The 27,913-nt window shown below is 36.2% G+C and overlaps 1 protein-coding gene across 7 annotated transcripts in view; it reads right to left on the reverse strand.

Moving 5' to 3' along the window:
* Positions 1 to 27,913, reverse strand: part of RAPGEF2 (Rap guanine nucleotide exchange factor 2) — a 187,506-nt gene that overhangs the window by 71,359 nt on the left and 88,234 nt on the right. For 3 of the 7 annotated variants that reach the window (XM_071807745.1, XM_071807742.1, XM_065836097.2), the window contains exons 5-7: positions 21,226 to 21,301; positions 18,191 to 18,358; positions 15,567 to 15,584 (exon numbers count right to left, since the gene is read on the reverse strand). In XM_071807745.1, coding sequence (XP_071663846.1) covers positions 15,567 to 15,584; positions 18,191 to 18,358; positions 21,226 to 21,301 — 262 coding nt within the window. Of the gene's footprint in view, positions 1 to 159; positions 250 to 15,566; positions 15,585 to 18,190; positions 18,359 to 21,225; positions 21,302 to 26,112; positions 26,250 to 27,913 lie in introns of those variants that run through there. The other 4 variants (XM_071807744.1, XM_065836098.2, XM_071807746.1 and 1 more) reach the window with 3 other exon arrangements.

The raw sequence follows: 27,913 nt of genomic DNA on the forward strand, positions 1-27,913 counted from the left end.
TGGACATTTAATTTTATGATGCCTGTTCCTCACAATCAAGACAAACACGTCTACCGCCCAAAGAGTCAGCAGCAAAAATACAACACAGTTACACACAAAAACCCAGAGAATCAGGAGTCTGAATGCAATACGCCAATATAATTACGTTATTGTGCTTACTTTGGAAGACCATGGCTGCAGGCAGTTGGCATAGCAACGCACAAGGAAAGCCATTTCCTGGGTAGAAAGAATGCTTCCTTTTCTAAATAAAAAATTCCTCTTAGGATACAAACGGCATTGCTGCTTCCTGCAGAAAGCAAAGACACTGTAGTCTGTCTCTTAACCTGCACACAGGCACACACTCAATGCAGTTCGAGTGATGTAAGTGGATTTCTCTCTCCTCTCCCTCCCTCTCCCTTTATCCACCGAAATATTCAAGTCAAATGGAAGACACATTCCTAGAGGCTCGCCCCCTCGGATACTTAACCATTTCACTCATTAAGGCAGAGATGGACAATGCAGATAAAACAGCAAGCTCTTGCCTGGATCTGGTATCAGCCTCTGAAGATCTAGGCAGCCCCAGAGGGGAGGGATCCGTTCGCTGTTGGCTCCCAAGAATATCACTGAAGTCAGGGTGGTAATAAGGACCCACGTTTACCTTGCCAAATCCTGAACTGAGCTCAACTTTTCATGAAGATGAGGATAAAGCAGAGGGTTTGACATCACCTCCCTTTTTCCCCCACCCAAAAGAGTGCTGCTGCAGAGCTGTAAACATTGTTATCAAGTATTTATAAACAGTGCACTTGACAAGCTCTCTCAGATTTTCAGCAGCTTCACGGCTACACAGGCCACAGATATCCAAGGGCTGTGGCAGTAACCCTCCAGAATCCTTTAACACATCATGTAATGCCTTTCTCAATACAGCTCCTGCTTTTCCCTACACACCAAAGCCATAATTCCACTTTAAAAAAAAAGAGAGAGACAGAGAGAAGATGCAAGATCTGTAAGGAATTGACATACATATGGCTTTTATAACTCTCCTCTCTGACTGTAATTATATCTGAAACTCAAATTTCCCGTCACTCCCATTTACACTAGAGCACTTCTCATGCTACACTAGCAACATCATACTGCATAGAAGCTGAAACACAAGGGGGAACGTGCTCAAGCAATAAACTAATTGTCAGTCCTAACACAACGTACATCCTAAGTGCCACGAATTCACGCCACTTGACACAGGGGAGACCAAGCCAGGGCAAACAGAACATGCCACTCTTCCATTAGGCTTCAACTTCAGTACAGTTCTTTATAACACGTTTACAACGCTTTCTTTAAAATCAGAAACCATCTGTGCTTCGAAGTATCTTCGAAGTATCTTTTTTTTTCTAACACGAAGAACAGAAAAAAAGACTTAATTTTTACACAGGCATAAACACAAAGGAAAAAAATGAATACTACAGAATATTATGTCATACAATCTGCAGCTGCCTTCCACCAACATAACATGTCTAGTGATAATGAGTTTAGTTTGTTACACAGCGATTTCTTTCTGTACTGACAATTACTGCTAGTAAATGAGCTATAAAAATTAGTGGAAACGAATTCTAGTAAAGCAAGAAAATATCCTGAAATATCTAGTCTATTTTTTGCACAGTTATTCTCAGGACACCATTTCATACACAACACATTTTAAATTGAATATATTTACATTTATGACAGTGTAATGACTCTTGTGCCCTTGCTCTTCTAGTATATGTTAAAAGATAGGTTATTCTTTAAATGACTGAACTACAAAAATTAGTCTAGAATTTTTAGACGTCTTTGTATTGTCCCAGTTCAACTAACTGATTATTTTTAAAAGTTAAATTACGCTTAAGCCTTGTAAAACATTCTAATGCTTTCTGATGAAGTGCTGACTGAAATAGCAGACGTTATTCATTCTAAGAAGTTTAGACAAACCCTCTCTAGTACAAAATTTTAAAATATTACTTGTTGACAAAGCAATTAAAATCCTCTTGAGGATGATTTGATGGCCTTGTGGTTAACACCATGAGTAGAATTAGATCATGGTGTTTTACGCTCATGTCAGGAAAAAAATGTAGTCCTGCCAAGACAGAAACATCTCCCCAGGATTAGAAGCACACCACTTCTGAATTTCATTACATACAACTATCAATGTGCATCTTACTCTGCAGCAGTTGGTATTTCCAGACAAAATCTAGCCGAGGTTTGTGTGGCATAAGCCTTGAAGAGTCACGTGAAAAGATGAATAAAACCATGAAAACAGTAGCAAAAGTCAGAACTTCCAGATGACGATGCCATGAAACACATCCTTACTACTTCTGCTGATCACTACTTGCCTGTTAGAAAACTTAGTCAGTACTTCACACACTAATGCATAATTTAAAACAACCGAAGTCTAACTGATGTTCCCATGTATCAGACTGATGAAAACTAGATGGTCTGCAAGACAGAAAAAGTCTCCTTTATATTCAAAATGGGAAAAGTTGTATTTATGCAATTAGGTGAAGAACACACCACTCCAGTAAGTTGCGAATCAAAACTATTTCAAGAAATAAATGTTTGAATCCATTTCCCTATTCCTTCCTCCTCAGCCACCACCACTTCCCAGATACAGTGCTACAGTGTAATCGAATGCACTGTCCACTATCAGTTCAGAAAATAATTACATATGTCTTTTATAAAAAAGGATAATTAAACCAGAAGTTTGGTGAATTGTTATACGTTTCAGGGAAGAATTAATGGAATTTAAATCAGTGTACGACACCAGAACAATATATAGTGGCAAGTTTCTATCATAAACAAGTAAGAATAGTTTTACACAACCTAACTGCAACTTTGTGTTCAGATATATTGCAAAACCCACATAAGAACTCCTTGCTTGAAGTTTGAAAAAGCAAGACATTTTTGCAAATGCTTTTAGGAGATTAAAGTGAGATGTTTAATAAACCTGATGCGCAATAACTGAGCATGGTGGGCTATCCCCAGCTGCTTTCAAAATATTGTATTTATAAGAAAGCTGGCATCTCTTTACAAGTCACAGAAAATAATGTTTAAAAAAAAAAGTAACCCTTTGAAAAGTAACTACAAACATTAGGACATCCTTGGACTACCCACAAAGAGCAGCTGTGAATTCTAAGTAAAAATTGGTAGAGATGTCAGCAGCATGTACCATCTGATTGTAATGCCTCTCAGCTATTTTGCATTCTAGAATACAATCTCACATGGATATTATTCTCCTAACCACTGTCAACAATGCTTAGAGTATTAAAACTTTTTAGGTTAATGACAAATGCTGCAACAACAGATTACCTCAAATCTTCAATTTCAAGCAGTCACGTTAACAACTATTTAGAGGAGTACTTAAAATTTTATTCAGATTACATACACAGAAACCATTCTTTTCCTGAAATATCTCAAAACTAGAAGTTATCAGCACATTTTCCCTTTTCCTTTAAACACAATGTAAAGTATCATTTCCTTTGTGTTCAAAAACTTGGAGAAAAGACAGCAGAACACTGTAAAGTCACCAAATTCAAAGCCACTTCATGACTCCAGTAGCTAGAAAACCAGAGCAAGGGGGGAAGTCAAAGAAATAAAAAAAAAAAAAAAAAAAAGACGAAGGAATATGGCAAAAAACCCCACAATCACTGTGCGTCCCCAAAATATTCACAGTGAAGGGACTATTACACAGATATTACACTGATGTGTAGGTGGAATACAGACAGCTAAATTGAAGAATACGAGGATGAAGTACATCATTTTAAGGAAAATAAGGCAGAGGTATTGTCACTTTCCCCCACCCTCCACACTTGGAAAGAAATGCAAGCTTAAAACTTCATTTTAAGCTCAGGACTACTGGACGCAAAACTGTTAAGCTCTCAGGAGCGCACTTCTCAATTTTATAATGCTGATGCTCTCTCTCCCTCCCACTAACCTTATGAGAGATTGCTAAATAACAATCTGATGCTCCCATCAGATTTAAAATCACTAACTGAAACCACTAAAACCCAGAATAACAATTGACTCCAAATGCTACAATATAATTAAATGCCCCATACAATAGGGAAGTCTTATTCTAATGTATTTAGGCAAATTTACTGCCAGTGATTTAAATCTCTGGCCATATGACCCAATTTCATGCAAACGAGTTCCAGTTCATCAGTGTAACACAGAGATGAGTTGGTCTAGGCACACCTGTCCTATCTGCATTTTCTCAAGAAGTCTGAGAACTTTAAACGAAACCAAATATGTTCTCCAAGGTGAGCGTCTATGACAAAAGTAACACTTCAGACAAAACACATAGATAAAGTATTTGCCAAAGTAATTATTTATCTGCACAGCTGTGGCATTCTCATCATTATAACAATGTTCACCATGCCACTGGCAACACCAAATCAACAGTTACAATGGAGCAATGCGTGCTGCTTTGATAACACGCTTACTAACGTTACGGACCATTTGAACAAATGCCCTTCTGTTGAGCTGCTGCTGCAGATGAACCTATAATCCGGATCTTTAAAACAATGACAAGCCCACAGTAGTCAGGCTGGTGCCTCAGCTGGGTGCTGTGCCATAGACTGCCCATCTTCCCTTCAACGGCAGGCTCATTTGTCACCTCCTGTGCACAGCTCTGTTTTCAGTACGGCAAACTTCCTGTTTGCACGCAATCCATCTTATGGGACCAAGTTATAGCATTCATTTAAAATACTTGCCATCGAATTCTCTAACTTATGACAATTATGTTAGAACAGAAACAACCAAAATCTATAACTGAAGGATACTCATCCCATATGTGACAAGATGTCACATTTCCTGAGTATCTAATTTTGCTTACAAAATCAACTTGAGCAACGGCTCGCCACAGTAACAGAGCACACAAACTTCTCTGGACTCCATATTTATGCTTTAAATCTAACAATACTTGTAACCAAAATGAAAAAAAAAAAAACAACACACACACAAAAAACAAAAACAAAACACACACCAAAAAAGAAAACAAAAAACACACCACAAAAACACCACACATATCTTTTGTGTTCCTGCAACACCTTTAAGGTCTTACTAACTATTTAGTATGTATTTTTGTGAAGTCACTTCATGTGATGTTTAACTGATCTACCTGGTTTTTTACAGAAAGCAAAAGGTTATTTCTTACATAAGCCTGAAGTTTAATGTATATATAACATGGCTTTAAAAATAAATACTATAGTTATTAAATGTTTAAAAACAGACATCAAAATTTGAGATATTAATGACTTCAGTTGGGAGAATGGCCACAGATTAGTTTAATTTCCTTAACTGTTTCAGTACTTCAGGAGTCTATCAGGATAGATGAAGTTTTTCCCTGTGTTCACCACATTTTCTCACTTTGGTATAAGGACAAGATGTTTTTATAACGTGTTAATTAAAGCAGAGAACATGAGAAGGTGCTTTCTGCTTTTAAACTGTGAAAAAAAAAAAAGCATGAAAGAAAAAAAAGCAAACACTTTTGAGGTCAAGAATTACAGTATTGGGCACATTGGACTAGCAAGGACTCTTTACCAGATCTAAACAATATCTTGACATTCAAACCTGCTGGAGATGAGGTTCACTACTGAGATACTAACTGCCTTTCCATCTTGGAGGAAAAAACTAAACAAAAAAAAAAAAAAAAACCACAAAAAAAAACACCACAAAAACCATACATATCATTGCATCCATACCAATTTCACAACAGGAATCCAGAGACAAGTTCTCCACTTACATGAGACACCTCCAAAAATTCATGTTCTTCACTGTATAATAACGCAGGAAAACTTTATGAAAGCTGGATAACTGCATACCTCTTACATGTGTATCCTACTGCTGGAGTGTTAAAAGGTAAGACTAAAACTCAGGGGTTTTTCTGATGTTAATCAACTGCTCAAATTCTAGACCATTTTGTTCTTTACCACCCTCATTGAATCCTGTTACCTGAAATACGCTGACATGTTTGAATTACAAGAATCATTGTTCTGGCACAGAACTGAATATATTTGAGACCACCCAAGGCAGGGGAATAATTATTTCATGTTTCTGTATAAAACATTAATGGATTAAAAACAAACAAAAGCCTCCAGATTTTTCCAGTCTTCTCTAAATGCTAGTTGGTTTTCTGATGGTTTTTGTTGTTTGTTTATTCATTGGGACATTCTGGAAGTATTGGAAGAGGAGTTATTTTTGTTTTATGTAAATACAATACACTTTCTAGCAGTTTTCCTTGAACTGACTTAGGATGTTTAAGGGAGAATCTGAAACTCTCCTCACTATGTTCAAGGTGCAGACATAGATGAGACTGGCAGAAAATCTCTAGTCTGCCATTAGGTTTTCAGATTCCCCAAATAATGGTGAAAATTGTGTGTCATTTTTACTACCATATGTGATGATGTTGAGTCATTTCTCCTTGAATGTTTGTTTAGATGTCTCCTGGGGTAACTAACTACTTAATTCTGGTATTTTGAGGAAGTGTAACTTTGAAAGGGCTGGTTGCTGTTACAGAGGACTTTCATTCACTTCAACTGTCTGCTGGAAGGAAGTAACTTTTGCTTTTGTCTCCAGCCGCAGTCTTACGCAAAGAGACCCTCCAAAGAGCCTACTCCAGGGGTTCCCAATTAAAATCAACAGCAAAACCGGTTTACCAGCATAAGATGGTTTTCTTTTTGAAGAACTCCCTCCTCATGCCCCTGCATATCCTCCTTTGTGTAATGCACCATGTACTAACATATCTTGAGAGCTTTATGCCCTAGCTCTAGAAACTGTACAGAAATCATTAATCCAGACCTTTCACTTTTATCAGTAACAAACCACAGGCAACTTCAGTTGTCTCTTACTTTTATAAAAAATTAAAAAGCAGAATGAGTCAAATTGATTTTAGATAGGAAAAAAGTCAAAACACAAAATTGCATCCTTCAAATGAAGAGACCTCAATATAAAATTCCAAGAAATACTCTTTCCCTCTCCTCTTCTCCAATCAAATAAATCATGGCATGAACTACCATCAACTGATGGATGTCCTATTTTGCAAATATAGCATTAATTTTTTCCCTTACTATTACAAGATCAGTTACCTTCATAACGAAGTGCTAAATAAAATTAGGTAGAAGTGCACCTACTAGACTGAATCTCACTATTAATTTGATTCTACTCTGCTTTTTTCATTCCAAGATTACCATCAGAAAACCCGTCAGCATGCTTAGTTTTACGATGATCATTTGTGTGCCATGGATCATTTGCAGCCTTTAAAACCAGTTAGGTGCAGGCCTTTGTAGTTACCAAATTACAACATTCAAGAGTAATACAGAGAATATAATGAAGTGAAAGGAAGAAAAAGTAAAATATTTTACATTTTAGCACATCCACACACATACATATACAAATAATGCAAAAACAAAGCGAGAGCACAATCTCTGTAGTTTTTATCCCAGCCACATCAACAATACACAAAACACCTGCGTCCTAACTTTACTATCTAAAAATTCAAATTAAGGCTAACCACTCCAAACTAAAGCCCACATCCCTGTACTCATACAACACAGTACTAAGACTTTGACTAGAACTTAAATAAAACGATGGTTGTTTTCGTCATAGACAAAAATAAGAGACGTGTAAACACCAGGAATTAAAAAGTGCTCAAGGGTGCTCAACCTCACATCTAAGAACAACTTCATTTCAAAGTGACTCGAGTATGGCTACATAAGCATTTCAAGAGGGTAATGAAGGAGAGGGAAAGAATTTACAGAAAAACCTTGTGCTAAAAATCCACGGTAACAACTACCTTGCTTTACTAAGAACTGGTTAGCTTCCCTGAACTGAACTGTCACCTGCTGGAAGACATAAGCATGAACAATGGCATTTACACTTAGTAAAGTAAAAGGGTTTACACATCAGAAGATTTATTTAACCTCATACTTGTTAGTCTTTAAATAAAGTAAATTATTCCACCTTTTTTCCTAACAAGCACCTTGGACCAAGACAAATCTTTGTGTAAATTTTAAGACTACCTGGAAAGTATAAGGGGCATTGCTGACTCTTTATTAGCAGCTGTGACAGCACTTTGAGAGAAGCCTGTTCTCTCCAACTTGGACCACTGAGTCTCAACTAAAAGCTTTTGTTACCATTTTAACAACTGTATTTCCTTCACTTTAAATAAGAACAGCTTTTAAAGAAACCAAAGTACCTCTCTCTCTTCTACCCCAAGAAACCCACCACCACTGAACTTACCACAACAAACACAAATATCTATCCTGACCTTAAATCAGTTCCTTTACTCCTTAAGCATGTTTTCAATCTGGCTCTGAAATGTTTAGTTTTAAAAATTTTTGGCACATTAAAAAATCTGGAAATAATTCACAAATAGGAATTACAGCATTACTTCCACACAGCAAAACTTACAAAAGGCACAATACTTCAAACACATACAAATACAAGCTGTGTTACACTAAACAGACACAATTTACCTCTAATATACTATCATCATTGTAATGTACTTTCACAAGTCACTGCTTAAGATCATGACCACACACTGGAAACCAGGAGTTGCAGGTTACAGTTGCTTTATTACTAAATTATTAGATTGCCTCTAATCTCATTCTTCTTCATCTCAAACTTGTTTTATATTTATATACCAAAACTTGTCATAGAAGGGTCAGGTATACATGTGTTAATCCAGACCTTTCACTTTTATCAGTAACAAACCACAGGCAACTTCAGTTATCTCTTACTTTTATAAAAAATTAAAAAGCAGAATGAGCCAAGTTGGTTTTAGATAGGAAAAAAGTCAAAACACAAGTTCCAGTCTTCGGTGGAGCCTTTAGGCGTGACTATAACATAAATATATCAAAATACAGAAACAGTTATTTTTTATTTGTTTTGGGTTTGTTTATTTGTTGAGGTTTTGTGGGTGTTCGTTTTTTCTTCACAACACAGAACTGCAAAGCCAGTCAGGAACTAACATATGCCAGTTGTCCAGGAAAAAAAAGAAGTATTTGCAAATCCAAAACAGAAAATTAAACAATAAACTCACCTTCTGGACTCAGAATCATAGAATCATTTAGGCTGGAAAAGAACTTTCAGATCACAGAGTCCAGCCATTAACCTAACACTGCCAAGTCCACCACTAAACCATGTCCCTAAATGCCACATCTACACATCTTCTAAAAAACACCTCCAGGGATGGTAACTGGGCAGCCTGTTCCAATACCTGACAACCCTTTCCATGAAGAATTTTTTCCTAATATCCAATTTAAACCTCCCCTGGTGCAACTTGAAGCCATTTCCTCTTATCACTTGTTACTTGGGAGAAGAGACCAACACCCTCCATGCTACAACCTCCTTTCAGGTAGTTGTAGACAGTGATAAGGTCTCCCCACAGCCTCCTTTTCTCCAGGCTGAACAGCCCCAGCTCCCTCAGCTGCTCCTCATCAGACTCATGCTCCAGACCACTCACCAGCTTCGTTGCCCTTCTCTGAACTCTCTCCAGCACCTCAGTGTCTTTCTTGTAGTGAGGGGCCCAAAACTGAACACAGGATTCAAGGTATGGCCTCACCAGTGCCGAGTGCAGGGGGATGATCACTGCTCTAGTCCTGCTGGTCACACTATTCCTGATACAAGCCAGGATGCTGTTGGCCACCCTGGAACATTCCATCTTTCCCATGCTTTAATTCTCTACATACTTCCTTAGTTGCTCAGGATATTTAAACTACTACTTTTTTTTTAATTTATTTTATTTTAGAGCTTTGAAATTCACTCAGCAAAATGATCATTTTAAATTATTCAAAACAAGTACAAAAGCACTATTAAAAGTACTCAGAACCTTTTGTGGAAAGATTGACACCAAATAATTATCATTTTATCTTAAAGTCACTACGACAAGCACAGGTCACGTAGCAGTGCTTGTGGAAAAAATATGAACTGACAGCTTCTTTCCGAGCTTTACTGGGCAAACATGTACATTAGGACTATCCCACATGATGCTCATCCGTATAGAGATGACAGTGTGGAAAGGATCTGTATTGGTATTCTACAAACACAATGCATAGACAAATCCCATTTCCCCATATGTACTTTCTATGTAAACATTGCTCCTAAATAAACAACCTTACATTAAGGAGGATATCCTATTTAAAAATATTTAAGAACACATTTGCTTTTTTAATCTTCCTCAGCTCTACTCAAGTTTACGTGGTGGATATTAAACACTTTTATTTAGTTACATTATGCAACAATCAGTTTAGAAGAGAGTTATGAAAAATTCATTTTTCTGTTGCACAACAACTTTCTGCTTTGATGACAAACCTCATATTTAGTTTTATACCCTACATCTCAGAAAAGTAATCTTTTAAATAATATAAAAAAAGCATATAAGCCAGTAATAGCAAAAAAACCTCACACTACTCTGGAAAATCTATGCTATTATTACATGTATGTGGTCATCAAGTATTGGCAATTCTACAAGCTGTAAACAGAACCTAATGTCAGCAATATTTCTAAAAAAAAAATATTACTGACACTTCAGTTGCAGAAAACGCTGCATAGCTTCAATGATTCTCTTTGAATCTCCAAATGTAATCACAATTACAAATCCACTTATGACATCAATGTGAGCCCTCCCAAAGGGAACGCAAGAACAGTAAATCCCAGTGGATGTGAGTTCTTCAGCAGGGATGATGTAATATATAAAAATAGAAGTCCTCTGACAGAAGCTGCAAGTTGAGTAAATAACACACTGCATGTCATTAATTTTGCATTAGCTTGCCAGTAGACATTACTAAAAGGATGATGAACTAACAATTTTGTTTTGCTTCGGGTGCTACACAAAATGAAATGATAGCATTGCTCATGTATTAATAATAATACATAACATAATACATAACTTTAAATAGTAATAGTCCCTTACCACACAGATGAAGGAAGGAAGCCGTGTTGCTAAAAAGGTCATGTTTTGTCGCAAACACAGAACACAGGGATGGGAATTACATGTTGTCATTGTAATTTTACCAGTGGATGTTCCGATAAAGAAACATTCAACTTCTATCCAAAAAATGTTTAACAGGAACTACCCAAATTATCTCAGGAATTTCATATTTCAGCTAAGATTACCCCACTATTTATGTAGTATCTCACTTCAGAATACACTGCATATATAACAAAGTCACATACTTCAGGAATTAGCATTACTGCACGTGTCCAAATATTACATATACAGACTATGTGTATCCATTTAATATTTTGTATTACTTCATAATCTGATGTACACAATCTCATTTGAAATGGCACACTGAATTTTTGTAAATGAACAAAATCAACTAAAACATCTTCCCTGGTAAAAGGACACTCGCACTTGACAATGTTAAGAACTAGCCCCTTTCTTCTATTAATGGAATTATCAATGTAGTATATTTTATTTTAAATATAATAAAAATACCAGAAATATTAAATAAATTCTTTTAAATGGAATGTATTATCGATAGAGACAAATTTGTTTGACCAAACACACACACACGGTATATGTGCCAACGTGTGATTAAAACACTCTTGCATACCATACTTCCCAACAGCAATACCTTGCAAATTTAAATGTGTTTTGAGTGTTTTCCCCATGACCTCTCCATTCCCTTTATAACTTCGAATCAAGTCAAGCATTCAGTGTGTCCACACCTCTTTTTTCACTGCCCTGGGAAGTAATTTTCCTAGACTTCACAAATTGGCTCAGATGTAGTTCTTTCTTCCTAAAAGCAAGCTTTTCTTTTTTTTAATGTGAATACTCACAAATAATTATGAGGTTTGCTCTTTTATTAAGAAAACTTGTATTAGAATGGAAGCGCTAGATAATCCTAAAAATCATCAGGAACATTAGAAGCTGCAGCTATTTACAAGCCTGAAAGATTGACAGTATTCCTTTAAACTAATTTCTTGCAGATAGGGCATCTGACAACTGTTCCTACTGATTCAAACTGAAGTGACTGAAATTCTACATATAAAGATCATTAAGTATAGTTAAGATATCAATACTTAAGATATCAATACTATTATATTGATATCAATTTAATACATAGAATCCAACGCACTAATAATACATTTTAGCAAGGTAGATTACAATATTGTAAAGTCAACACTGTTGAGAAGCAAGCACATATATTTAATGATCATTTGTAGTGGTCCATGGAAAGACAACCAGCAATATGTATTTTGCAACATAAACATAAATATACATTCAGAGAAGCAACCATATTATGCACTTTAACATTAAGTCTCATCCCAAATTATATTGGGCACCTGTAACAAAGTCCTAAAATAGAATCAGCTTTTGAGTTCTCATCTACTATATTATCCACAAGAAAACACTGCTTGTTGGTCTTGTAAACTTCCACATCAGTTCAGTAGCCACACACACTGGATAAAGTAAGGAAAACAACTAGACTTTCGCATAAAATTCAGGCAGAAAAAATTAAAACTAATCTTTTAAAATCCTTCTTAAATGTAGAAATATGATATAAACCAGCTTTGTTGATTTTTAAAATGTGATTTTTCAGAAAAAGGAAAAAGCAAATTTGTTTCATAAAACAAAACAATCTGATTATAAATTTTCAATCCAGAACTTTCAGACTCCCAGCAGACAATGTGAATACAAATGGTATCAGGAAAAAAGGCTACTCTGCCAATGCTTTGCAATAACTCTTAGTTACAAGAGAAGACAGGCAGGAAGCAAGATTTTTATTATTTGCTACTGACTGAGAATGTTTTAATACTTTTTTAAAAATAATACAAAAAAGCTAGAAAAAACACTCATTTTTTCAGGGAGTCATGGCTGCAAATAAGACTTGACTCAATGACATTAGACATGGTTTCATTCCCAGCTCTCTTGTCATTCGAATTTCCAGTTACCTCCTTCAAGTAAAATCCAGAAGGACAATACTTGTCTGACCCTAATGTATCAACAGGATGACCGGCTCTATGGCAGAGTGTGTGAGGGTAAAATTGTTACATGCTTCTAACCTGGGATAGAAATCAGGGTTATTGATGGCTCCATGCCCACTGCTCTTTTCCTTCCAACACCGGATAAACGGATTGTCACCTCACATGAATCTCAGGCTGAATGGGATAAGAAAGGGCCTACTAAAGGGGCAGCGAGGCCTTTTGCAGGGATTTCAGCAGCCAGGTTTAAAAAGCCTGGTTGAGGATGCACTAGAAGCAACTTTCATAAGCCTGTTAGCTAGTTCGAATCCAGACAGCTTCTCATGAAGAGTGAAAAACCACACACTACAGTTTCTGTCCAGGTCTATTCACAGGTGCTTCAGCATTTTATTTACAGGCCTATCTGCATCTCACCACAGACTCCCCAGTAATCTTCAATATTTTGCTTTTAGCAAAGTAAAGACTACAGTACAGACTAGTAAAATCCCACAGCTCAGTTTACATATCAAGTCTAAGGCATGAGAGAGACAGACTGTCACAAACCAAGGAGTTATAAATTACTACTCATACCCTCTGTGCCACAGGACCTTAATTCGACAAATGTATGTTTCCTTTATGAACTTCTGTCAATTCACACTAAATATGTCATGCATTAAACACATAATAGCCAGCTCAGCAACCCTTGGATTGGGCATCATTGGGCGTGACCAATTCTTCACAGATGAACCTTAAGAGCCACAAAGCTTGTTGGCAATAAGATATTGCAAGAAAAGTCTACCTTTTTTAAAAGTCACTCCATAGGTGACTATCCTATTTTAAAATTAAAATAGAAGAAAAAAAATACCATCCTAAAGCAGAGGAAAAGCCATGTAGGTTATCAGAAGAAAGAGTCCACACTTTCATTTTAGTTACTCAAAACAAAAGCTTTTAACTGAAAACATTAAGGAGCCTTAAGTATATATATACACAAAGAAAAAAAATCCACTTTCAGAAGTTAAAATCCAATTACTATTATCAAGTAAAGAGGTGCTAACACTGATCTGGTTAAAAAACATTTTCTGACATTTTACAAGCACAAGAAAGCTTATGTCAGAAAAATCTGAACAAGGTTTTCCAGATTCAAATAACAGTTCAACCTAAACTTATCAGAACTTTCTTCTTCCCCAAAAAAGAACAGATCCACTTTACCAAACCACAAACCATGGCAAAAAGGGAACCATTTTATCAGTCTGATAAAACACATTCATTTTATTTCCATGCATTACCAAGTTTCTATTTTTCCTCACTCTAGAAATCAGCAACACTTGTTCCAAAAGTAACACACCTAAGCTAGTCTACATCAGACTTTACTTCATATGGTCCTTCAAGCATATGGGTAAGTTATCAAAATATTAAGTATTTTAAATTCCTGTCAGGATTTGAGGAGCACATTATCACTCCTAGATATAATATTTTAGTAACTGTGGGTTTCTCAGAACTCATTCCACTGAAATACCAGTGAGAACTGATCTCAAGATAAGGAACTGGGCTGCTCAAAGAAACATACCATACACATTGAAGAAAGAGAATTTCAGCACAGCTTATGATACTGCAACCATATTGAAATTTGAACCCTCCTAGTCTTTTAAAGGAATTAACTGAACAATGTGACAGAGAAGGAACTTTTAAAATAAGCACATTTCCTAATAAAATATCAGAAGAAATGACCAAAGTAACATCAAAGGAAAGGAAAAATTTTGAAGATAAAGAAAATCGTTTTAATTTGTTTTCAGCTCTATCGCACAAGATTTTTCAATCATAACAGAGGAGACATTTAACAGTTTGACAAGACACATTCTCATCCAAAATTATATTTGGTAGATGCTCAGTATTTACTCACTTTGGCATTGACAAATGCAATTACAAGTACATTTTAAAAGATGCCACTCAGATCTTCAGATTACTTGGACTGTGTTTGAGATCCGATGTCAGGCAAAACATCTGTATCTTGTTTGGTTTGGTATCATTCCAGATATTTGACTAGAGCACACTTTTCTCCCTAGCTTGGCAAGCCTGTGTTTCAAACAATGGCCCATTTACACATACTTTGATAGGGGTCTACAAAATCCAGCTACCTTATTAACAAATCAGCATACACCATCAGAATGGAGAACAAGCAAGAAGCACTGTTGCAAGTTTTCAGCTACCAAAAAACTTTTGCTGCCTTTTTGGTGCTCATCTTGTCATACTCCATCTCCCTGTTCTGGTGAAATACAGGTATTAAATAGTGACAGGGGGCCTATCTTTTAAATCAAAATCAAAGATTGAGTCTTCCATGTCATGAAAGACTCACCCGAATAAAGTGTCCGTCACACACTAAATATTTAATATATGTGCTTTGCTTATTGTTCTCCATTTTCTCTAAATCGCAGGACATCAAAGCAAAGAAGAAAGGCCAGTCAAGCTGGGCAAGAGATGTGCTGTCACCAAATTCCACATTTACATTAGTATTTTTATATCATAGTGAGATCGCTCAAGTATTAAAGCAAAAGCTAGGAGGCAATTTTAGTCATAACATTGCATCAGTATTATGATATCACGCTGCAAACCCACAAGTAAATTGTTAGTGGACCATACACAGTAAGTTACGATACCTGAGGTTTAGTGCATTCCTGTGAGCCAAAATGAAATGAATGCCATATAGGAGGAAAGGAAAAGATGAACATTATCAGACATGCCATAGTACATTCCATCACTATGAAGATAATGTTAAAATTATGTTAATGAGGGTCCACGGTCCCTACAAGTTCACTATACTGCACAAAACCACGCCACAACTGGGTATTGCATTTAACTTTTAATTCTTGAAAAGCACAGCCATGCATCTTCACTGAAGCTTTATGTTTCACTCTACGTTTTTGCAAAGATACAGAAAACTTTCTTCAGAAAATACTGTATGAACTTTCCGAAGAAAAGCATTCTGAGACTCTTGCAAACAAAGCATTAATAATTTATCAGCCAAAAAAAATCATTCTATGTGGTTAATACGGATTTAGTAGCTGAGAAAATTACACATTTCATGAATATTTTGAGGATGCTATCAAAGCAGCTTTATTACTTTGAATCTTGTGTACCTAACACCTAAACCAGAACACACCCACCAGGAAGAACAAATTTGAAAGCAAATGCATCAGATTAATCCTTTTTCAATTTGACTTTAATACATTATTTACTGTAGCACCTGAACATCTGCATTATTTAATGCTTCTTTACTTGTCCAAAATTACGAAGTACCACCAAATACAAACCCCTGACAGATGCTGACCAAAGAACGGATGGGCAAAAAGCCCACAAGACATATGCTATAATATGCTTTGAATTCCTATGTGGCTAAAAATACCTTGCTTTCTTCAGTCATTTTTTTTTTTAAATTAAGACTGAAAAGACAGGAGGTCAGGGCACATAAAATAGGAAAGAAGAAAAGACAATGGAGTATTTGACATGTATGGTTAAAGCAACAGAAATCCTATTGGTAATAGAAGTGAATGAAAGAACAATGTATACAAGATCACCAAAAACTGTAAAACTAGGAGGGAATGGGCCAGTATGGAGACTCTCAACTGCATTGTAAAACTCATTTGAGCCTATTTGACTCCATTTACTTTGGAAAAAAAAAAAAAACAAAGTCAGTAATATCTATCATATTACACTTTTTAAAGCAACGTTTGACTGCACCTGTTGCAAATTTTACAGTTTACTTGGCAATCTCTTCCAACTTAGTATGAAATCTTGCTTGCAATGAATTTCCCAAAACATACACAAAATCATTATGAAGTCACATAACAGAATGGCACAAAATGGGCTTTTGCTCTTAGTACCAGTTAAGCATATAAAAATTCATAAAGCACACCTAAAGTGTAATTTATACAACAGGCAAGGACCCACAAATGCAAATGGCACTACGTGTAATCTAAATATTGCCCTTCTAGAGTTAGATAAACATCATACTAGAACTGTTTGCTAAGTACAACGTACACATCCGAATACAAAAGTAATTCTTCCTGTAACTCCTACAAATTGCAATACCACATATTTATTTTTTCAAAAACAGATCAGTAAAATGTTTCATCTTCAAACCAAGTGACTGTTTCAGTCCATAATAAATTTAGAGGCAATTAAAACTGCACTGAAAATTAAACCATTAAAAGCTGTTGTATAAACAAAAACAAATTGTTGGCATAAAATGTAATTATTCAACTCATGAGGAAAAGCCTGTGTAATTAACAGATGTAATCAAACATCTACACACTTACAGACACACAGAGTATATACAGGAGACTGGCAAACAAGTCAAGGAATAAGGAAAAAACAAAAACATCTACAACTGCATTGGATCAAAGACACTATTTTAAAAACACTAAAGCTCTAATCCTGCAAATTTACATGCATATGGCTTACACTGTGCAAAAATTCAGCCCAGTGAACTCAATGAGATTAAATATGCACAGGTTTTTTATCCCCACATCTTTGTGACTCTAGCAGATTTGGGGGCTTAAAAAAAATGAGAGCCAAAAGACAAACAGCTTTTCCAGTATTTTGCTTACAGTTGAAATCAATACTAAACATATTAATCTAGTAGAGCTTTTCTAGATTTAAAAGCCATATTTTGTAGAATAAGTTTTAATTATTAGTTTACTGTCAAGATGTAACACATCCAAAAAAAAAAAAAAAAATCAAGTAAAAAGACCAAATTATCACACCATGCAGCTCACTGAAAGCCAACTATAAAGGGCTCTTGAGGCAAACATTGGTAAAGATTAAGTTGACATTTAAGTTTTAGATACCAAAAAGAAGTGACAGATTCTATTATATGAATTTGGCCTACTGCAGTGCATCACAGTCTGTGTGCGACAATAACCATTATCATATACATGAATAATTGCTCTACTAACTGACCTTTTAACACTGTACACTAAACTATTTGTACAGGAACCTAATATCAAAAGGAAATGAGAACATAGTTTCTCTCACCATTTCAAATAATGACTGGGACATTAAGAAATAATACATGACATTCACAGTCGTAAAAAAAATGTGCTTTCAACTCTGAACTAAGATGCAAGCTGTGCACATGTTCCCATGCAGTATTTTAAGGGGAACGCTTCACCACGGAAACACACCTCTTTGAAGCTACCAGCAACTTTAGCCATTTTGATTGTTATATTGTCAGTAGTCTTCCTGTTTATGTTGTTGTGAATCATAAATACAGACAACTTACCGTATGGTAGCCTCTAGGTAGAGGTGGTTTCCCCACAGGATAAGGGTCAACAGTATCAATAATTGTTTGTCGCTCCCCTTTTTGATTGATTTTCCTAAATCTTCTTCGAGATTGCCTATGAGAAGCTTGACGCTGAAAATACTCCTCATTTTCATCCATATAATCAACCTATAACACACGCAAGAAAGTGTCATTTCCCACAAGACAAAGATGTTTCTTATTGTTAGAAACACAACAAATACAATTTTCAAAAAACAGCAGTTAGCTTTGAACTTCCTGCATTTTCAGCATGTAGCCACTATTAAAAAATAAAATAAGTAAAATAAAATGCCCACAGGCATGACAAGAAAGTAAACAGTGGCAGAAACATCATCACTGATTATGAACACTTTTCAAAAATGACGGAAGAAAAAAAAATGGTCACCCCCCAATTCTATCATCCCACCCCTCCCTCTCCCCACTCTTGTAGAAATACAAACATTTCACCACTCAGTGCATTACAAAAAGAACACTGAGAGCATTTAGTAGTTTTCCTACAGACCTCTGTTTGTCACTTGGGATCTTCCCTAACCAAGCTATGGCAAAGACTTCACCCTTCAACAAGCTGCAATGTTTTTATTATTTACTTAAATATTTCGGGAGCATAAAACAATTTCTGATAGACTGGATTTACATAAAAGCAAATAACTTCAAAACTGCAGCAAGAAGAATTAAAAAAAAAGTGTTAGGCATAGTGTAATATAAAAGCAATCTTCTTGGTTTCAGAGTCTTCCAAGTCACCCTAAATTACTACACAACAGCATACTGCAATGAAAATATTTTAACTAAGAGTACTGATTTTTACTCTAAAAACATAAAAAAACCAACATCTCTTCTGTGTTCTCTCTCCTAATAGAAACCTTACTCCAGATCAGCAGAGAAGGGGGCAGGAACAGAACACACAAAACACGCCACCTTTTAGCGCTAGCAAAATATAAGGATTCAGTTAACTCATTCTCCTATTCAGTTCCACCCCCTAGGGATAAATAAATAGTATTTCTGAAGATGTAGAGAACAGCTTATGAGCCACCCTGCAAGGTTCCTCTATATATTTCAACAAGGAAAAGAAATATCAGACAAAATACTCATAAGAATTTGCAGCATGTCTGTGTCAGAGGTTGCCCATACTAGTCTGTTCATGCCACTAACACAGCTTTCAGTGTACTGCTACAAGGGGATGAGCACAATTCCTAGATCACCAGGAAAAGCTGGTAACACTCATCCTCTCAGCCCTGAGTAGCTATTTCCCATCTGACACACTCACACCCACACTCCACCACGTCTCCCACTTCTCTTCCCCACAGAGTGGCCCCATCCAGCCCCAAAACTGAAAGTTACTGTGCCCAACAAACTCTGGGGATGGGATTCTTTCTATTCAAGGTACAATTATTCCTTTGAAAGGCTGGATTGAAGTGTTAAATTTCAGCTCTCCTAAGATGGTAGCGGTTGTTATTTTTGGTCTAAGATGACCCATGTGGGAGTACTTGCCCTTGACTTAACATTATCCATCAGTCCAGAAGATTTCTTCTGGACGCTTATTATTTAGTCATCTCCTTTCACTATGCCTTATCATTACATCACTCTTCTTTATAGTTTATCAAGGAATACAGGAGACAGACATCCACACAGCTACCACCAACTAAATTGTATATTTCTACAGAACACATCTTGGACAATAAACTTTCCTGAACTTGTGGTCAGTTCCAAGTTATGCAAACCCACCAGACAAACCAGGGGGCCAATACAGGGCTGAACTGGGAGGCATAAGGGGCTGCTGTTGAGCTGCTCCGTTACGAAGCCAAGACACAGAGAGCTTTAGTTAAGAACAGTGAAAAAACAACTGGCATTTCTCACGTATGCTGTGTCTCCCACTACATTGTGTCAGCTTCATAAGATGATTTTCTTAATTAGAATTGGAAGAGGAAGAGATGGCATCAAATATCTGACAGAATCTTACGTAATCTCCTTCACCTCTTTACAGTGAAATCACAAAGAGCTTAAAAGCCACAGAACCATGCCTGCATTTGCATGAAGGTAAGTTAAAAGCCTGCTTTTTTTAATCAATCAACTTTAAACAAGTAACCTAATCTCTTCTACAAGCCTAAAGCTATACCATGATTTCTCAAGCTTCTGCAAGTTTTACAGAAATTATAACCTTTTAAGAAAAAAAAAAGTTTAGTGTCACAGTCTATATTTGAACTATAATTGATATATGGCTTAGATAATTGTCATGCCTGTATTATGAACTGATCGCAATCTTAGTGACAGAGGGAAAAAAAAAAAAACCAACACCAACCAACCACCACACATTTAGCCTGTTGATTATGCATTTGTTCAGATGATGCAACCTGACATAGCAACTAAAAGCTTTTGAGTCTGTGAACCCTCAGAGACAATGCAACTCTGCCACGGGACTACAGCAGATACTGCTAACGAAATAACCTTCACCCAGAAAAGCCAGAAGAATTTTAAAATGTTCATACTGCTTTTTGAAACCCCAGACAGCTGAGAATAAATTTAAATCAATCAAACATTAATCACTGAAGCTAACCCAAGATCAATACTTCAAAGCACCTATGTTTAATAGTTAAGCAGCTAAAAAAACATACAAACAAACAAAAAAAACCAAAACCAAACAAAAAAACCCCACACTAAAACAACGATGAAAATCAAGACAAAAGCAACAACACCACACAAAACAAAACAACAAAAAAAACCCCACCACACACACCAAAAGAAACACATTCTGCTAGCACAGGAAAACTTTAGTTTTACAGGATATCTGCAATAGTAAATGTAACAATATAAAAGATGCCTTTATCACTGAAACAATACCAGTACGTGTGCAAAGAATGGCAAGGAAGTTATGTATGACATCTTAGATTTATTAAAAGATCATGTTTAAAATAGAAAACTCTTCAAGTTTTATTGGAATTTGAGGTGTTAGCAAAGCTGGTTCATAAAATTTCAAAGCAACTGAATAAAAATATTCTTACCACAATCATTTCAGATGGCTCTAAAACAATGCATTCACAGCCACGCCTGAAGCTTCCTGCAGAACGCTTGCCAAAACTGAAGAACAAAAAATACTTCAATCAGAACAAAATTCAGAGCTATAGTACAATCCATAAGCATATTTACATCTTCTCCAGATATTCAAAAGCATAGGAAAAAAAGTACATACCTCTACACAATACAAGTTTCACACATATGTCCTTTGATAAGCAACTGATAACCAAGGACACCAAGAGCTGTGTATTTTGTATTTATTCCGTTTACTAAGAGTATTTCCGAAATAATTCTATTAAAACTAAAACAAGCATCAATAAAGTACTGTCTACTGAAGATGCATGGTTGATTCTAAGCTACATCACAGAGTTTGATCTAGCACCTTCTGGCATTACAGTATCAAGTTACCTAAGTCATCTGCATTTCTATAAAGAAAGCTAAGCAGCATATCAAGGAAAGAACGAAAAGGCTGATCAATTAGCTCATTTTTACTTGAAATAAATTAATAAAATAAGGATGCCGAACATGAGAGTATTCCCAAATGTAATAGATGAGAGCAAGTTCGTTCTGCCTTTTATGACACATTCCCACCTTAGAGTAATAATTAAGCATGATACCATTTTCTTCTGTAGGACAAAACAGAAAGCTATTTTAGTTTCAGTTTCTGAAATGCTATGCCTGCATTAAATGAATGTGTGTGTCTGCAGACTTCACTGCAAAGAATCCTTGAAATGCAGCAGGTAAAGGTGGAGTGCAGAGAATCAATACATAATTCAGTGAAATACAAGACCTTTATGGTTACAGCCTTAGTCATATGCCATCAGAGTGGAAGAAGTCAACCAGCTAAAGGTTGTTTCTGTGGTGTGTGCTTCTGGGTAGTTCATATTTAAGCCTGCCAGGTCAATATCAGACTTTTCTCATTGCAGAGGAGAAGGCAGGACAAACGAGAAAATGGCTGGAACTTCAGCCCCCCTCCTCCCTCTTGTAGTCTGCTGTAACCAACCTGCTCTAAAATTTGCCAAGAGCCAATGTAGCTCTTCAGCCTTTCCCTTTCTCCAGCTCAGCACTGCACAGCAGGCAGGGGAAACCTTCCTACCTGAAGCTCACAGGGCAACAGCTATTAAATAACTCTACAAAAAAAACAAAAAAAAAAAAACAAAAAAAAAAAAAACACAACAACAAAACAAAAAAACAAACACCACCCAAACAAAAAACACACTCAATAAAATTGTAAAATTTGAATTTGAACCAATCCTGTAATGTACAGTCACAGTGACACACTTCCGCTATGATGTTTGTAAAAAGTAACTTTTTAAGCTTTATTTCGTAACAAGTAAACTGAAGTGCATATGCCACTATGTACAGTATATCCAGCTAGTTTATATCTATTCTCCTGTCCTGCCTGGTGATTAGTAGAAATGAACAATTTAACTTGCTACCCCAAAGGCTAATCTCTTGACAACAGCATGTTTATAGTTCAAAAAGGCAGCAGTCAGATATTGAAAAGAAATGCCAGCTGTGCTTATTCACTAAAAAAATAATCACATTTAATGGTACATGGGACTTCTACAATAGAACAAAATTTCCAGAATACTAAGCCTCTTGAAAAGAAACGTTCAATAAAGAAGTCTCTCGACAAAATACGTATTTTCCTAGAGGCAAACATATGCTTCCTCCTGTAGTCCAGCAACAAGACACTGGGTGCTTTACTTTACAATGCCATCTTGAATTTTATACAATTAGAACTACTCTTAAAGACAACAGAAAATAAAGTCAGTATCTTGATTCTCTAGACTGTTGCAAAAGCGACAAACTTATTTTCTTGGTCATTAACCTGATTCATACACAGAGTTTTTCCTTTAAAAAAAGGAAATGAAAGGGAGAGAACAGAGGAAGTAAATTGAAAAATAACAATGCAAAAATGGTGATTAGGAGGTCAATCTGTTAGATATTCTAACTGAAAACAAGCACAGAATTATTCACTTTCCTCTTGCAGGTCACACTTTCTTTCTAACCATTAGTTTTGGCCCTAGAATACAATATTACCGTATTTTTGCTAGTCCATTTTCTAGCCTCACAAACACTTATTTCAACAGAAAATGCATATACACTTTTTCATCCCACCGTTTCTTCTTCCTCTATTGCTGATTGTAAGTATCAGCTTCAAACTTCTGCCCGTTGTTAATCACTGCTGGCATCCAAAAGTTTCAACCCTTAGCACAAATGGTAAATAGAAAAAGTTATGTTTTGGGCGTGCTCTTCTACTCTTAAATAACTTGTTTGGGTTATACCCTTCAGCACAAGGGAATAGGCAGCCAACATACTAATACAGAATGCATGCACTGAATTACTATAAAGAAAATTTGTGATTTCTGTTCCCCGTAACCCCCTGGGTCTCGCAGCAAATAACCACGCCATTGCTGTATTGTTCAAGTTCCTATGACAGCATGAAATTTATCAGAGCAGACAGTGCATCACACGTATATATTATCTTTGACCAAAGATCACAAGGCACTTCAGGCTGCAAACTCTGTAATCTTTGTCAAGTATTGTAGGCAAGATGACACGTAAATCAAGGCAGAAGAAAGTTAAATGACCTTTCAAGTGTTTTGAGTCTCTTCTCAGATACGCTAAACTTCTCAACTTCCAATCTGCTGCTGAAGATTCATCATCAGTGAAGAATTCATGTAACCAATTAAAATCGGGAACTCTTTTGTGACTGTCCACTAGACACTTCAGAAGTGTCCAGCTGACTGTGGTAGAACATCCATCACATTATTCTCATACTATCTGTCGCAGAACCACACTTTGATACTTGCATATAGTCACACAAACGCCTGTTGACATGCCATTCTAACAAACAACTGGGATATCAGGGTGCTGCCAATCCCACTGTTTTAATTCAGAAGACTGATACCAAAGTCAGTAAGTCTTGTGAGAATTAATTTGTCTGAGCTTTGCACAAGAACGAAGAGCAAAGACCAGTGAAAAAGGACATCAGATACTCTCTTCTCCACTCAAAATCCCTGGGGCAGTCAGTAAGCAGCCACTGGGCAGAGGAAGCCACCAAACAAGCTTGATTAAATTGAAAATAAGTTACTTAAAATAACAGTAAGCAGCAAAAAGCAGCAAATAAACAACACATAATAAAGTATCTGTACTGAGTTAATCAAAAAGCCCAAGCTGTAAAGCATTTTGTAAAATACCAGAAGAGCTTCACACCAGAAACCACAAGCTGGCTTGAGGGATGCTACGTATCAGAGAGAAACAGCAGCAACTACAGTTTCAGTGGAACAGATGAAAGATTATCTTTCAAAAAACCAGCTCTATTTTAGTAACTTCTGCTAGATGCTCCTCTTTCCAAATTTTAATGCTAGACCAGACTCACCACAGCAAGTGAATTTGTCTACCCAGATTTATCACAAACTGCAGTCTACACAAGCACTGGCTAGCTAAAGCCTTTATTAGTCAATTTCAATGGACCGGGGATTTGACAAATATATTCTTTCCCTTCCTGTAGGGTGAAATAAGCCTGTGGATATATGACTTCACTAAGGAGCTTAAACTACATTTTTGTGTTTAAAACACAGTAGAGAATTTACATAACATACAATTCACATTTGGCTGTATCATATTATTCCTTAATTACTACAGTCAAAACTATTTTATTGCAGAAAGATAAAATCTTCTCTTCCTACCTAAGCTTTATTAATTTCAACTGCTAAAATAGTTCATTTGCAACTATGAAGTCAGTGATGCACCTGAGAAAACCCCAGCTTTGCAACTATTTTCTCAAAATCAGTGATGTGCATAAGAGCAAGCTAAGACAGTTTAAACTTATCTTTGAAATGGTGGCTATCAATATGGAATGTGGAGGTTATAAGAGTAATTTAGATAGCCAGACGGCTGCCTGGTTAGGATATTGCTATCTCCCCTACATTCTCCAAAGAACCTGTTTTGCAGCAGTTTTTCCAACACCCTTTTTTCCTGTTACCACAAGTTCTGTCTTGAGGTTCCCTGAGTATTAAACTTCACAGATGCTTTCCTCAGTACCCGTCCTAGAGGCAATTTCCCTCTGGAGTCCTGTCACAGTTACTTTCACTTCCCCATAAAGCTACTGAATGCATGACATTAATATAAATCTACCCCTCCCCCAAAAACAAAACAAACAAACAAAAATAACACTTCAAGATATCTTGAAGATAAACAAAATATTTTTTTTTCAGAAACCAAATTTATAGTGGATGATAAAAAATTTAACTCTTACAAGGTTAAACATTCTCCCTGAGCAACTGCTCTCTAACTATACTATTCCCTGAGGCAACTGATAAAAAGTCTAATTTCCCGCCTGACTATTCAAAAGCATTATTTCCAAATCAATTCACTAAATAATAATTTTTTAAAAAATCCTTTGTTCACTATGTAAATTAAAAGCAGGTATTTTAATCCATGTAATTAATTTACAGCTTCACTTCCATTCTAATGAATTCTAAAATTGCGTTTGCACTAACTGTAGACGATGGTTTCCTTCTCCCAAATTGTACCTTACTGCAATACATATCACATCTTAAAACTTTTTACACTCAAAACATACACAAATGGCGAAAGAACAGACGTATTACAGTTTACAACATACTGATTAATAGAAGTTTTAAGTGAAAGCTGTTTCTGTGTTTCCCAGGTTTACACAGACATTTATAAAACTACAATTAATACCGTGGCTAACAGCAACATGAGAATAATTTAAGACCACTGTCTGCATTTCTCCCCCTTCAAATTTATTAGATTTAGTAATAAAGCAAAACAACAAAGTGGCTCAATTAACTGAAACATCTAAGGATCCAAGTAACACATTAATTTTTATAAGCACTTACACGCAGAGACAGTCAAAAACTTCCAGGTATCAAGGGTGACTCCTATCTTTTCTACTATTATCATGACACTGGAGGACACTGCAGTTTTCTCCAGAAGTGACCCATCCATCTCCCCAGGTCCCCAGACATTCTCGTACATGCACACACAGATGCTCTTCTCCAAGCTCGCAGGAAAGGCAACAGCTACCGAAAAGGGAACATTTCCCTATCAGCATTCAGCCCTGGCCCCTCGCCCGGGGCCTCCACATTCCTGTTTTCACATCAGCCCAGCTCCCAAATGGAAAATTATTTCTCAGTACTGGAATGTAAACGCATTCATCAAAAGTGATGCAGAATCTGAAGAAAACTCCACTGAGGACAAACACCAAGAAAAGGTTTTTCAGTGAGAAGCCCTTTTCTTCCTTCCTGTTACAGATCGAAGATCGCTCACAGAAAACACAATTTCACTGGTAACAACTCTCATTCAAAAAGGATACACAAAACTTCTAGTTTTTCCTGCTATCATGTAATCTTCACCTTTACTTCATTTGATATTCACCACCTTGCATTACCCTAAAGTAATAATTAATTCACATATGAATCACAAGTCTTGGTGAAACTACATTTAAGACTCACAAAGAAATCTTCACAAAATACAGTCATCTATCTCATACACATTCTTCAGCACATTTAAAGTGCAAAATATTGTATAATTTTACATATTTGCAAATGCAGTATTCGGAATGAAGCTGATGATTTAGAATATAGTCTATTTAATTTGCATTTCCATCAAGCCAAAAAGCACACTCTGTTTAGTCATGTTCTAGAGCAAGGACAAATACAAGTAACACATTTTCTTGTTTCTCAAGTTCTTAGAATTTTCTATGGTACATTTATGCAGGCAAATGAATTCTATATAAATTTTACTTTTTTAAAACAAAAAGTTCTACCAGATATTAAAACTAGAAATGTAATGCATGATTACTGAAATTATTTATGCCAAAGCTCTAGTAATCAGATATTCAAAAGCTTTCTTCTGAAGTTTTCAAATGGGAGGTACAAAAAAGCCTATAGCTTAAGATCACTGTTGTGCAATATTTGCCAATACAGGACATCTAAATATACTTGGAGATTAAAGTAAATGTTTTCCCTCCCCCATCATCCCTGAAATTAATCCTTTTCTCTTCTGAACTGTACGAGAATAAATCTGTACGCACAATGCTTGAGTTGAGTTCAGTTTCACAAGCTTTTAACATATTCATGATGAAAAGAAATCTTATTAATAAGTTACATAAATCAAATATCATCAAACTCTTTGTGAGAATCACAGTTCTCCTGTTGACATCCACATTTAGGAGAACCACAGAAAACTACAAAAATTAAGTAAAAATGTATAGCGTTAAGTACATCATTTATGTAAGTCTCCATTTGCTTTTGGGTAGCACCCACCCTGCAAATGCTATTATTACCATCACTATTTATATTTAAATGCTCTCTACTGCATCTCCCATCTTCCCTCTACCCTTCGCTTCTCAAACTCAGGGCACAGAGGATCCACCGTTTCTCTGGACGGATCATTTGCTGCACGTCTTGCCTGCACGTGCTGCATCCTCATACCAGTACCATGACCTCAGCCGCCACCAGCAGCTGCTTCCCATCACTGCATCAATTATTCTCGGATGATACAGAAGCAATCGTGAGCAGAATGCCTGGTCTCTGACAAATCCCAAAGTCAAATCTTGATGTGATGATCAACATTTAACTTACAATAATGCCAGATCTAGTTCTAAAGCAAACCAGTCACATTGAATTCCTGAATGAA

The sequence above is a fragment of the Patagioenas fasciata genome, chromosome 4 (assembly GCF_037038585.1).
Source record: "Patagioenas fasciata isolate bPatFas1 chromosome 4, bPatFas1.hap1, whole genome shotgun sequence".
NCBI classification, from domain to species: Eukaryota; Metazoa; Chordata; class Aves; order Columbiformes; family Columbidae; genus Patagioenas; species Patagioenas fasciata.